A 14,284-nucleotide genomic window follows, 5' to 3' on the forward strand; every position below is an offset into this window, starting at 1 on the left:
GCTAGTACTTTACCACATGGCACCGAAGTTTAAGTTTGTGGCCAGGATGTCTAAACCTCAGGAGAATGGAATAGATTGTCCTTGATTTACCTCCAGACGCAGGTTTACCCAGTCACATGTATAACATGAAAGATGCATTAGATCGCTGTCTCCCATTCCTGGTTACAGACACTTGTCTGCTTCATATACTCATTTTTTCCCAACATATCTGGAAACACCTATGTTCTGTCTCTTAAGAATTTCTTACAAGTTTTTTTTTTTAATTGATGGATGAGACTTTTTTTTTTTTTCCTTTTTGGCATCTCCAAAGTTGCATTCAGGAAAGGCAGTAAATAGTTTTTGTTAGTGTATGATGTTGTACTGCACTGACTGTTTGCCCCTACCTAATTCAGTCATTTTATCTTTATTTTTTTATTCATTCCATCATTCTGTTATCCTTTGGAATGTTTGATTTCTCTTATTCTAACTTATGGCAATAAATGCTTAATTTACTGTAATACTTTATTGTTTAAATATGAAAGCACTTAAAACTATGAATCTCTGTTTAGCTAAGTCTTTGGCAACATCTTTGATGTTCATTCTTCTTGTCATCATTTTACAAATAGTCTATGTTTTTCATTTTTAAATGTTTTTATTTTCTCTTTGACTTGAATAATTGAGGAAATAGTTCTTAATTTGTAACTTTTATTATTAACCTAATGTTTTTGTTACATTGTGGTCGGATAATATTGTCTGTAAATTTTGATTTCTTTTAAAGTGGTGCTTTTATTATAGATTAATATGGGTATTGTGAGAAAAGTGATATTAGGTGTTTTCCACCTTCTGTATTTCTATCATTTTTCCTATTTAACCTACTAAACTTAGACCCATATAGTAAAATTACACCTCATTATATTTTGTGCTTAGTAGCTTTGATTATCTATTTTAATGTTATGTTGAAAGCATATAAAATATGACTTAAAGATTTTTATCCTTAAATATTCTTTGTTTGATGGTAATAATCTGACTGCTACTTTTGTTTGTAGTTGCTGGATAAACACACTTTTGTAAACATGTGTATGTACCTGCTTTTATAATGTAAATTTAATTGAAGTACTTTGTTTTATTGTAAATTTTGAAAATATTATCTTGGAGCTCTTTTAGTACAAAACTTCAGCAACTTAAGTTTGTTGTTATAATTATTCAGAGTTTAATTTACCTCATCTCATTTTATGCTTTATGCTTCCTTTACGTTTATAGATTTTGGTAGGGATTATCTTTAACTTTTTAAAAACTATTCTCTGTTTTTATACTTTTCAAAATTAAGAACAAAACAATACCTTGTGGATATTCTAAAACAATATCATTTGAATGTTTTTGATAGTCTCGGTTTCTAAGACAAGATTGTTGTTAAAATATTGTCGCATTTTCAGTTAGCTTTATAATACTGTGTACAATAAGTCGTTAGACTTTTGACTTACTCAGTTTCAACTATTATTCTCTCTACACCAGTATTTCTCATTTCTCAGAGTATATCCTTAAGTAATTTATTAAATACTCATGGAGGTTATAGCTTTCATGGGCTTCCTATACTGAGAATGGGAAAAATCTAATTTTCCTGACATAGGAATGACAGTTAGTTGGGTTTAATATTTTGATTCACAACATTTTTTTCCTGACAGTGTTGTAAGGCAGGCTTCACTGCTTTGAGCTAGGTGCATACTGTAAAGAAAAAGTGTAATGCCAACCTGGCATTTGGTTACTTGTATTATTTTAGTCTTGTATTTTACATTTTTATCACAATTTCTTCAAGTAAGCCTCCTTTCATTGAGGTTTTTTTTTTTTCTTTTAATTTGCTTTCCTTGTTTTATATTTGTGTTTTGGTTTGGTTTTAGTTAACAATTTTTCGGTTTCTGTTATTTTTTTCTCTGTTGCTGTTTCTTTTCTGGAAACACTTTGTCTTCTGTGTTAATTATCTTGTTCATATTTTCTTTTCTGGTTTTTCTATCTGAGGTTGTTCTAAAATGCATCCTCTCATATCAACGATTCAGTTTTCTGTAGCGTTAAATATGCTTTTAACCTCAAATTCATTTGTGCTTTTTAACACCTCTAACATGACTTAATTCCTTTATAACATTTTTAGTTTCCTTACTCTCCATCCATTCTTTGTGGTCCATCACTTTCTATCCCTGTAGTCCAGAGAGTTACCTTAAAGTATTTTTACTTATAAAAATGAGATAACCTCATTTTTCCAGTTTACTTAATTGGGTTTTTAAGTTGATATTCTCTTTACCTTCACTTGAAATATTTAATAGTGGGCTCAGTTTTGCCTTTTTGTCCTATATTTATCTGGAAAGGAGGCAAAAACTGTTTGTATGGTCAGCAGTCATCCACTTCTTAAATTACGCATCCCATTTCTAGACTCACATCAGGAGGACATATATGTGTGCCTTGTTTCCTGTCTGGTTGCTGTTTTCTGGCGGTCTATCATCTGGTGATACTTAGGTGATGCTTAGGTGAGATACTTCCAAATCTTGCACTCAGTTCTCTAAGGGGGAAAAAAAGATTATCCCCTGCTCTCAAAACCCTTGCTATGATCATCCCTATCTATCTTGCTCCAGTTTGGGGTCTGGAGCTCAAAGTATGCAGTGTGCCGCTGTTCAGCCATCTTCCTGCATTCTTTTCCTTTTCTGGTTGTTGCTTTCTGATGAATGTGGACTCCTGAGAGAGCTGGAGAACCTGGTTTGAGGACAGTTCCTGGGAAAGACAGTAGAGGTTGCCCAGCTTTCTCACTGGATAGACTCAGGATCTCCAGCAGTCATTGAGGATGGACAAACCATCCCTCTCTCCTTGGAGTGAAACTTGGATGCTTTTCTTAATTCAATTTTGTGATTCTTTCATATTCTAATAACATGTTTTTGGGTTCAGTGTCCATTTGAATTTGGGAGTTTTCTTTCTTTTTTTTTTTTTTTAAATGTGATTTCACTGGAAATTTAGTGGGGAGAAGGAAGAGGCTGAATCAGAAACTGCTGGTCAGTTTAAACCAGTTGTCTAGTGTTTCCCTTCACACTCCTCCTCAGTGGTCATGGGGGTCTTGAGGGAAAAAATGGAGTCTAAACACTGTACTGTTTTACTTTACTTAAGTCATAGAAAATGTATGAAAAATAATCTAGAGAAAGTTGTAAGTGCCTTGGATAATAATATAAAGTTATCTTTATGGAACTTTCCATTAACATGTAGAGGAGCTATAAAATAGTTTATCTAAAATAGTGTACTTAGCAGCAAACAGATATTTCTTTAAAAAAGAAACTGTCATTACATACTTTCACCTACATCCATTTTCATCTACATCATTAGTAACTAGTTTATGAATACCTGCTTGGAGAGTGACCTTGTTGGGGTAGCTCACCCTAGCCTACATATGCTGCAATTAGTGGTACCATTCAGATTAGATTATTATACTATTCAGTCACCCAACTTCGGCTTAATTTTGCATAAACTATTCCCTGTGAAAAACACTTGGGTAGTGTTAAGATTGGTACCATACATAAAGCTTTGAGCATAAATTATAACGGAATATGACGTAGCTTCATTTTAACAGCACCTGGGTACAGGCAAAAACAGTTCTGATTCCTTCTTCTGTGGAGGCTACCCTGTCATACGTAAGACAGCCTTCAATCAAATAATCACAAAGATAATTATAAAAAATTTGATCACAATGCTGAAACCACTTTATAAAGTTCTATGCAAATATCATTTATTATTTCAGCCTTGTGAACCAGGAACAGAGAATGTTGCTCTTATCTGATTGTAAGATCTCTAGCACTAGAGATCTCTTAAAATCTTTGCTGCAAAGATAGTATTTTGCACTTTCTAAAGAAAAGTGTTTTCCATTCTTGCACAGGATAGGTAAAGAACGTGTAGAAGTTCAGCCTTACCATTTCTGTTTCCGCATAAGGGTGTTTCTGTTTCTAGCACAGTTATATTTGGATTGTATTGATTCAGTGATAGGGTACATGTTCTGTATTCATCTTTTTTGGAAGAAATAAACAAAATGTACACAGCAGGTACACCTGCAGAGTGTTATGTAAGAGCTGCTGTTCTCTGTAGGAGGCATGTGTTTATTTGTGCTGTGATCCCAGGGTGGACATCTTTGGTATTCACGTTAAAAGAGAAGAGAAGAGATGAGATTGGTCTTGTAAGTTAAGACACTAACCTGCAATCCTTAACCTTTTCTTTTTATTTATATTCTCTCTTCCCAAGTATTCTTTCAAATCTAGATTTTCTGAAGCCCCAAAATTCCAACAGGTGTTTTAGGCTCAGTTTCTATTAACCAGTCCTGTTGACTCCCTGCCCCTACAGTCAACCTGACACGACCTTTCACCAAATGTGCTTCTGCTGTCAAGTCACTTAACCTCTTTGAAAAGCAATTTTTTCTTCCTCTCTCCACGAAATGGAGGCATCTCGGTCTCCTCCTGCCCATTTGCCAAAGTGAGAGATAAGACAAATAGGCCAAAGCCTAAGGGTCATCTGGAGAGCGGGTTCATCTTGGAGCAGGTTCCCTGCGATGTTTCTCTCGGGGTGATCTAGGAACTTCTCTCAGAAGGTGATCTTTATTAATCTCCTAAAGTAGGTGTTCTGAAGGTAGATTCTGTGTCATGTGACAAGCACGGCACACAATGTCCTTAAGTCAGTGCTAGCTGAATAATGAGGGAGCTGTTTCTTCCTAACTTCCGTGAATAATCACAGCAGCTGACGGAGCACCAGTTTGTATTTAGTGTCAGAACGCTCAGAGACGACCAGAAGTGATCCATTGCTTCCAGCCCGAGCAGTACTTCCTCAACTAGGAGGTCACAATGATGACATAAGGCTCAAGAGTTTTTCTGAGGATTAATCGAAAAAATGTATGGCAAAGCTGATTAGGCATGGTGAAGAGGTTAAGGTAGGGAGAGTCAGACCTGAGATATTTTCCATTCCAGCACCTGCTTCCACTGGGAACGTGAAGAAGCCATGTAACTTGTCTGGGCCTCTGGCCCCACCTGAACAATGAGGTGGACTGTGCTTGTCCGCCTTCCCTCACAGACTCATTTGCAATGATAAAGGAGATGATAAAAAAGATAAAGGGTTCTACAAATGTAAGAAATTTAGGGGAAAGAACCATGGACTAAAGTGTACAAAACCTGGCTCTGACGCTTACTAGCTCTGCAGCACGTACTGCTGAAACTGTTTCTTCCTATATAAAATGAAAGTTCGATTAGTTTATTTTTTATAATAATTTTTATTATATTATGTTAGTCACCATACAGTACATCCCTGGTTTTTGATGTAAAGTTCCATGATTCATTACTTGCGTGTAACACCCAGTGCACCATGCAATATGTGCCCTCCTTACTACCCATCACCGGTCTATCCCATTCCCCCACCCCCCTCCCCCCTGAGGCCCTCAGTTTGTTTCCCAGAGTCCACAGTCTCTCATGTTTCATTCCCCCTTCTGTTTACCCCCCTCCTTCATTCTTCCCTTCCTTCTCCTACCAATCTTCCTACTTCTTATGATTAGTTTATTTTTGATACTTTTCCTGTTAATGGAGGTGGGTTTGTAGAAATTCTCTTAATGTGCATACAGCCTTAAAATAATTACGTGTCCGTCATTTTAGGCCCTGTGAATTCTAAGAAAACGTTGCACTAAAACTTTTGTCCATCTTCTGAATAATGTCTGAATTTACAGACTTCAGTCTGTTTTCCTGTATCCACAGAATTTGGCTGTACTTAGTAGCGCTCCAAGCTTTTATCAGTGCTCTGACTTCACTGCTAATGAGTCCTGCTGTCTTCTGTTATCCATTTTGGTGGGATGGGAGGGTGGGATATCTGGAGATCAGTCTGGCTGTTTCAGTTTTACCTGGGCTTGTCCCTCACATCAATGGATTAATCTATATATGCCTTCAGAAGAATAAACATGCTCACTTGAGACAAGAATTTCTAGACTCTGCAACCATGACAACCATCTACAGGCTCTTCATTTCGTAAATGTCACACCTGTAGTGTTTGCAAGGGCCTTGGAGTTCTTCCCATCTAGCCCTCTCATTTTTCATATGGGAAGCCGGGGCCCAGAGAAGCAGCTTGCTGTCGGTCACAGTGATCTGAACAAAGAAAACCCAAAGTCCCAACAAGCTGCATGCCATATACTTGGTTACCCTGTGTTGAAGAGAGTCAACCACTGAGAAAATCAAATCTGGCACTTCCCCATGGTTGCAGTGTTTGTCGTAAAATCTGCCCTTTTGATTTCTTGCTACTCTTCAAATAGAAGCAGAGGTATTTGTTTTATTTCAGGTGTGACATTTTACAGCATTTAGCACTTTTGGCTGAGAAGTGCGGTTGTGGTCATTACATTTGAGTTCTTCAGATCACTCTTGCCTTCGTCTGGGCTAACTTTAAATGGCTTATTCTGTGCTAGCCACTGTGCTAAAAGCTTTACATGGGTTATATCTCATTTAATCTTCCAATAAAGAAGGTTATGACCTATGAAGAACTGTACAGGTGAGCAAAGTGAAGGTAAGAGAGGTTCAGTGATTTTCCAGCGTCGTGGAGTTCTTTCATGGTAGGCCTGGGATGAATTCAGTCTAGCTTCACACTTGGCCATGGAGTCACTCTTCTTGTCGGTAACAATTCCAGATACATCAGAATCAGCTAGGCACATGGACTTGCTGGATGCCTGAGTGTGTGTCCACTGAAGTATAAGATCTCCACAGAAAATAATTCCTGACAGCCTAGATGCGTAGTATATAATGTAACATACCTAATATCCAAGTATTTCGCCATTTTCAGCTTATTAGGTTTATATTGGTGGAGGAGATTAACACTGGTATTTATTAGAAGGGGAAAGAGTCATCCTTTCTCCTTATAGCATCTTGCACATAACAGCTCTTCAATAAATGCCTATTGAATTAATCCTTATCTTCTAAGGAAAAATGGCATTGGATCAGGAAGCAGAAGATCTAGGTTCTAGTCGTGGTTTTAACAGCAATTCACTGTAAAATCTAATAAGCCAGGTCAGTTTCCACATACGTGCCCTAGTTTTCCACATCTTCAAGGGAGTCCAGAAATGTTAGGATTGGTGATGGTGCAAGTAATGTGTTCACCGTAGAGCTCATAGCTGGAGTATACCGTGGTCATTTGAGCATGTCGGGCCGGGTTGCCTGGCATTGTCAGCTCCTGAGAGATTCATCCAGACTAGGGCTTTGGGTAAGCTCAGACCTCGGCAGCGAGGTGGAAGGGAGTTCCCATGAATCTGGAGCAGCACTTGCCAAGTACACTGTTGCTCTGAGCAACTCCTAAGGGTGGGTAGGTTAAGCGTTGTACCACCAAGGCTATGGAGAGAAACCAAGAGAGCCAGAACTGCCTGTTTGGGGCCTCATAAAAGAATGACGGCTGCACAGAGAATCCTTCCTCTCTAGAGACTGAGTGCAGGAGCCCCTACGAGCCAATGAGGGGGAATGGAGCAAGAGCCACATTGATGAGAGGACAAGAGTGTGCAGGTCAGGAAGTGGTAAAGTAAGAGAAATGATGTGAGTGGGGCTGAATCAAATTTAAAACAGTTTCAAGACCCCACCCCCACCCCCCGCCCCCGGACTGAGAGAAGTAACAGAGCTGTAGCAGTGTAGACCACAGGGCCTTAAATGTAACAGGAGACCGGAGAGCATGGAGGAGGGAGCACCCTTCTCCATCCTTCCCCGGTGCCCCTAGTAGCTGGCTGAAAACCAGGAAAAAGCAAGTTACAAACCAAAGATCGCTGAGCTTTGTGAGGTGTCATGACCTCCAAGGTGCATGTTTCTATCCTTCCATCAACTGACTCACTTTTTCTGGTAAGAAAACCTTAGACTCATTTGATCATAGAAATATTAGGCATTTGCAGCCCTTTTTGTACAATTCTAAATCCAAAATACTCTGAAAACAGTTTGTTTACAATAATTTTGCCGCAAACTCTTTGGTGGTAAACCTGACCAAAACAGACGGGACACTATTTGTAGTCTCTATTATCTACCTCGCTTAGTGGGAAATACGTATATTGGGTGGCAAAAATACTCGTGTATTCGATCACAGAGGGCCTCCATGGACCAAGCTGTGGGTAAAAGGCAATTTATGGAAAATGCCTCTCCCTGCCTTTCTGAAATTGGAAGAATTCTGAATTCCAAAAACATCTGGCCCCAAGGATTTCAGAGAAGAGACTTTCAACCCATAAATTGTTTTCTGTAAATCTTGGTACATTTTTCTTAATACCTTAAGGAAATGAATGTTTTGTTTGTTGTTCTCACCCTTACAGAGAAAACAAAATGGGGGAGGGGAGAAGCAAAACAAATGTAAACGGTGGCTCCCGTGCTAATAAACTGCAGCCGAAGCTTTTGGGGGTCTAGGTCCTCCATAGGAGTCGATGTGGGGGGAGGGGGGCAGAAATCTGGATCTCTACCTTTCCTGCAATTAAAAAAAAAAAAAAAAAAAAAGAATCACCAATGTCGCTGTGGAACCGCAGCATCCTGGTCTTCCGTCTGGCAGCGGCCCGAGCTGTGTAGGAGCGGCTCGGCCTTCGGTGCGCGGGACTCGCGGAACCATAGCGCCATCTTTCTTCCAGATTCGGAATCGGATCTTCGCACTGCCGCGGGCCCCCTTGCCTGCCGGAACCTTGCCGGCCACAAGGCTCTGGGCTCTGAAACAATTCCCTGACACCCAGACTGTACAGGAAGAGCTGCAGAGAGGGCTAGAAAATGTGCTTTCTTTTCTTTAGTCCCTGAGCCATTAAATTCGTAACCTAATCCGTTAGGGAGTGTGGGCCATAGACCCCGTGTTTCATTCGTGTGCACCTAGTGAGCCATTCTACACACTAGACATTTTAATTTACAACCTGCTGCATTGCAGCACTTTTCTGGGCCTTCTGCTATGTGATAAGGTATTCTTCTAGCCGCCAAGACTTCAAAAATATAGATACACTTTCTTAGTTCAGATTTTTTTCTTTTCTTTTCAATTTCCAGTTGCAAATCAAACATGCAGTTACAGAAGCAGAGATTCAAAAATTGAAGACCAAGGTAAGCACCATTAAATGGTGTTTGAATTGTACTTTTTAAACTTCGGATGCTATGAATAAATTCAACCCTAGGACTAAAGGATTTGTTCCTGTGCATTTGAAAGAATACAAATGTGAGAGGTTCATTTCCACCGTTAGATATGGAGACAGACCTGCCAGTGAGAGCACATGCCCCTAGGGGTAAGCACCACCATACTCCCAGTGAAAATAGCAGGGCGTTTTGAAAGTACATATTTACATATTTACACTTATGTGGTCAGTTCCCTCTGAGATTTCCTCAAAAATTAAATATTGTTAATGGTTCTAGCATCCGAGTTCTGCTTTGACCACTAATTATGCTGTTATTATACAAGCTATTATGCTATATCTCTTTCTCTTTATTTACCTTATTTTAAATAGGTTTAATCATTTACTTATTTTTAATTTATTTATCAGAAACAACCTATTTTAATGTAGCACATTAATACTTTTTCATAGAAAAAATTCCAATTTCTAATAACGAAATATTACAAAATTTAATATAATATGTGAAAAATTGATTTTAGATGCCAGATGCTACTGGAAATTTTTAGACAAATTTAGTTTGCATTATTTAAATTTGTGGAAAAAAACAGGTCTTGATAAAAGAGAGTATGTATTTTTAGTTTATATATGAAATAACACAAGATTCAAAAGACATGTTTAGTTGGTAAATTTTAAGGTACTTGTGAGTTCCTAGAATTGTGTCTAGGTTTATCAAATATGTAATTTCAAGGATTTAAAAATATTTTTGAATTACTTTAAAAATAATATTCTTTATTGTTTTTATGGTCTTTTAAAAACTAAGACACAATTTCTCCCCCCACCACTAATGATCTGTTTTCCTGTTCACATTGAACACTTATTTTGGTTTTTCCATGTGTTTTAAATGGAGATGAATTAGCAGGGCTATTTTGGTTAAATGGTATTCTGAGCTAATAACTCTGTAGCTCTTTAGTCAAAACATGTCTATACATCATTCATGGTGTCAGCCAAGCTCTGTGAATAATCATTTTTAAATTAGTAGTGGTTGGTAAATAAACAACTTGAATACCAAACATTGCTTAATAAAAGATGCAGTAAACACCTAGTCTCGTTTTAAATTGTTATTGTTTCTTAGTACAGAATGGAAGAATAGATTTTTTTAAATTGTTGGTTATAACCAGGGAGAAAGATTCCCCTGTGGATTGTAAGTGCTTTAACAAACCTTATGTGTTAGACCAAAAACATTTAATTTAGAAAATCCTATAAATTAGTATTTTGTATTTTTCTCTTTATTATATTGGCATGTAATATCTATAGTAGCTTACTTTACTGTGACTCTTTATATCCATGTTGATAATAGAATTCCTAATTTTGAAATGGTTTTGATTTTTTTACTTTGTACTCTGTTTTGTCAATGTATTTAGCTTTTAAAATATACATTAAAAGGTATATATATATATTTGTTGAATGTGGTATGGTTTGGGGATGTCTTCGATTTTGAAATTGTTAGTTTATAATGACTCTGCATCCTTTTGAACTTGAAAGGAAGCATGTGAACTAGAAGAAGCCCTAATTTAGAGGTCCATTATTGTGAATAAATGACCTTTGACCCCTCACCTAAAGGATCAACCTTGAATTTCTGTAGAAATAAGGGGTTGGACTAGTATACTATCCATTCCTACGAGTCCTGGAAACACAGGAAGCTACCTTTTTGTTCCATCAGAGGGATTTAAAATAAGTCAGCAATAAGTTATATTTTTACTTACACAATCTTTTACACTTTTATGCAAATTGAAGTTTGTAAGGCTCTGGAAGTTCAGAACACTGCCAGCAAAATAATGAACTATAGACTATGTTTGTGTCAGTTGAAATAAAGGATGTAATCATATTATTAAAAGGGATAAAAAAAACCCCACCAAAGTAAAAATAACGAACATTTATCAGATTATGCCCAAGAAGCTGTTCCAGGCATGCCGTTGAGTTACGTCACAATTCGTCTTAAAGATAATCTACCTGAGTCTTAGAAGGCTTCAATTCCTTGCTCAAGGTTTAAAGGCCAATAATGGTGGAGCTGGGCTTCAACTCTATACCGAATGACTCCAGAGACCCCTTCTTAACTATTAGGCCAAACTGTGCTTCTGCCCCCCTCTCCTTCCCAGTGTGCCTCTGCCCCTTCACTTCTCAGTTAGTTTTTTACACCTAATTATATGTAGGAAAAACATCTAAAAGAAAGTACATTGAAGTTCATTGGATAGAATCCAGTCAAACTCTAAAACAGTATGTACTGCTCACAGAATTTCAAACCGCATGGTGCAATGGAAATCAAATGAGGCGCAATCAAATCCAGGTTTTATTATTTATCAGATGTGTGACCTTGCTTGGACAAAGCATTTCCCTTTTCAAGGCTTCCATTTCATAATCTCTGAAATGCTGAAAATAAGGCTTGCTCTTCTCATCTCAAGGTTCTAGATGATTGAGTATACGTGACATGGAACTTAATTTAAAACATGCTATAAAAACATGACGGATTTTGCTACAGAATACGCAGATTATCCTTGCCTTGACATTTGCTTTATCCAGCTGCAAGCAGCAGAAAATGAGAAAGTGAGGTGGGAACTAGAAAAAACCCAACTCCAACAGAATATAGAAGAGAATAAAGAGAGAATGCTGAAGTTGGAGAGCTACTGGATTGAGGCTCAGACCTTATGCCACACAGTGAACGAGCACCTCAAGGAGACTCAAAGCCAGTATCAGGCCTTGGAGAAGAAATACAACAAGGCAAAGAAATTGATCAAGGATTTTCAGCAAAAGTAAGCAGCTTCTAATGACTAAGGAATCGTTGTGTGCATCTAAATAAGGCTTATATCCAGTAATTTGTAACGTCCAGCAGAATAGAAAAGATAATCTTGATGATCCCTTCAACCAGAGTTATAAAACATCAGACATTCAGTTTGAGAAATCATTTCTTTCATTTTTTCGTGTGAGATTATATATGGTTTCTTTTACGGTTTTTTGGCCGTCCGTTACCCCCTGGTTTCTTTTTCATAGTTAGTCATTCCTAGTAACTATGAGAACGTTTGAATCTCTATCCTTTTGGAAACATCTCTGAGTAGGAAGCAAGCAGCCCCGTTGAAGTTACGCAGAATGACTGACCATGCAAAGCAGCAAGTGGGGCCTTGAGGAGGCTGCTTCTATCTCTGTTCTCAGAGTCAGGGCCTGCAGAACTTTCCCACCTCAGATAGAGTAACTCTTGACTAGCAAGACCCCCTGCCCTGCCATTTTGCGTTGCTCAGCTGTTGAGAGAATCGCAAGGGCCTCACTTCACTGCAGTGAGGGAGTCCAGCAGCACACTCTGCTTTTGAACCTCATCAGCTCTTCCCACACGAATGCTGCTTTGCTTCCCTCTGTTGGATTTTGGTGTAATTTCAGGGAGATGGTTACTGGATTTTTTCATCAGGTACTTCTGGCCAGTCAGAACAATACAGAGCCGTGCCCTACCACTTCTGGCCTTCCATGCCAAGCTCTGGAAGCGAAGTGAATGTGTAAGATTCACGATGTCTCTGTTATTTCCTATCACAGAAATAATGTTTTTCATATTTAAAGGAGATTGCTATAAAAAGTTCATTGTGAAAAGGGGAAAGTACTCTTTGTGATCATGAATCCAGTACATCACTATTTTAACTCTTCCTGCCAAAAATGTCATACCTAATTGTATTTCATGTGATAACTTTATAGTAAATGTTGCCAGATTTGCAGGTTGTATTCCAGGCTCTCAAAATGGAGATATTTTCTCCTTCTCCCCCTATTACCCTCAGGTATGTAAGTGATGGCTCCCCCTCAGTGTTTCTGACCCACCCAGCCTCGCACCACAGTCATTCGTAGAAAGCAAATTGTAATTATCTTCTGTAAACTCTTACCGTCTAGTCCCATCGGTTTACGAAGTATATGACTTTGTAAATATGGGATTATAACTACCTGACATGTAACCATCTCCACTAAATTACCCAAGGTGGGTCATTAGTTCAGTAGCTTCTCTCTAAATCTGTATGGGTGCCCTAGAATCAGGAGTTAAAAAACGAAAATCACAGTAAGCAGAATCAAAGCATTCTTCTTTACGATCCATTAGAATGTTTTATTTGCTTTCGTTACTAGATACCTTTTTTTAAAACTGTGATTGAGTTTTGTTTATTTAAATAGCTGCCCAGTTATTTGTCCCACTGTGCAATTTATCACTTCAGATAAGAACTTTGACGTTTCCTCATTTATTATTTGATGCCATCAGATCTTTTATTTTCTTCTTAAGAGAACTTGATTTCATCAAAAGACAGGAAGCAGAAAGAAAGAAAATAGAAGATTTGGAAAAAGCTCATCTTGTGGAAGTTCAAGGTCTGCAAGTACGGGTGAGTTAATGTGCTCGAAACCACTAAGTGATAGGATGGTTTTGCTGAGTACTTAGAGAGGAGTGTTGGCTTAGAGTTTTATGGATGGATTTTTTTTTTCCCCTTAGATTAGAGATTTGGAAGCTGAGGTGTTCAGACTACTGAAGCAAAATGGAACTCAAGTTAACAATAACAACAACATCTTTGAGAGAAGAACATCTCTTGGTGACGTCTCTAAAGGTGATACCATGGAGAATTTGGATGTCAAGCAGACATCTTGTCATGATGGCCTAAGTCAAGGTTTGTTTAAGCTAACCACAAAAATTGTTTCCAGTGACTATAAAATTTGGCCTTACATTCTTCTTTTTCTTACCCAGAGATTTAAAAGTTGAGACAACCTTCCTGCCATAAGAAAAGGCTTATCAAAATAAGAACCTATCATTTGGCTCTTATTTTACCAAAAACCAATGCGTTGATGAAAGGAAATAACAAAATTGTAACCTAAGCCAAATATTTTTAAGCCATCATAATATTGATAGACTTAATGAGCTGCCTTTAAAAAATAAGTAAATAAACTAGCTTAACATGCTAGTTCATCCCATCTAGGGTGAGCTACTACTTATGTATTAATAAGCAAGGCTTACCACTTTTAAGTCATTAGAATGAAAATCTTTTTCCTAACTTCGGAAGTCTGACTACCTACTTCTGGCACTTGGAATTCATTGAGTTAAGAAGTTCTGTATAGTTTTATGCTTTTACCTCGGTGTCCTCTCTATATGTCTCAGTCTTTCCTGTCAAAGACCAAATAAGATCAAAACACTGGAAACATTTGCTATTGTAAATGTTTGTC

General features: G+C 37.9%; 1 protein-coding gene across 15 annotated transcripts in view; it reads left to right on the forward strand.

The window, feature by feature from the left end:
• Positions 1 to 14,284, forward strand: part of PPP1R9A (protein phosphatase 1 regulatory subunit 9A) — a 298,618-nt gene that overhangs the window by 233,811 nt on the left and 50,523 nt on the right. For all 15 annotated transcript variants that reach the window (XM_044386606.3, XM_044386621.3, XM_048212761.2 and 12 more), the window contains 4 exons: positions 9,000 to 9,053; positions 11,636 to 11,865; positions 13,359 to 13,455; positions 13,563 to 13,734. In XM_044386606.3, the coding sequence (XP_044242541.1) occupies positions 9,000 to 9,053; positions 11,636 to 11,865; positions 13,359 to 13,455; positions 13,563 to 13,734 (553 nt within the window). The remainder of the gene's footprint in view (positions 1 to 8,999; positions 9,054 to 11,635; positions 11,866 to 13,358; positions 13,456 to 13,562; positions 13,735 to 14,284) is intronic.

Source organism: Ursus arctos, unplaced genomic scaffold (assembly GCF_023065955.2).
Source record: "Ursus arctos isolate Adak ecotype North America unplaced genomic scaffold, UrsArc2.0 scaffold_3, whole genome shotgun sequence".
Classification (NCBI taxonomy): Eukaryota; Metazoa; Chordata; class Mammalia; order Carnivora; family Ursidae; genus Ursus; species Ursus arctos.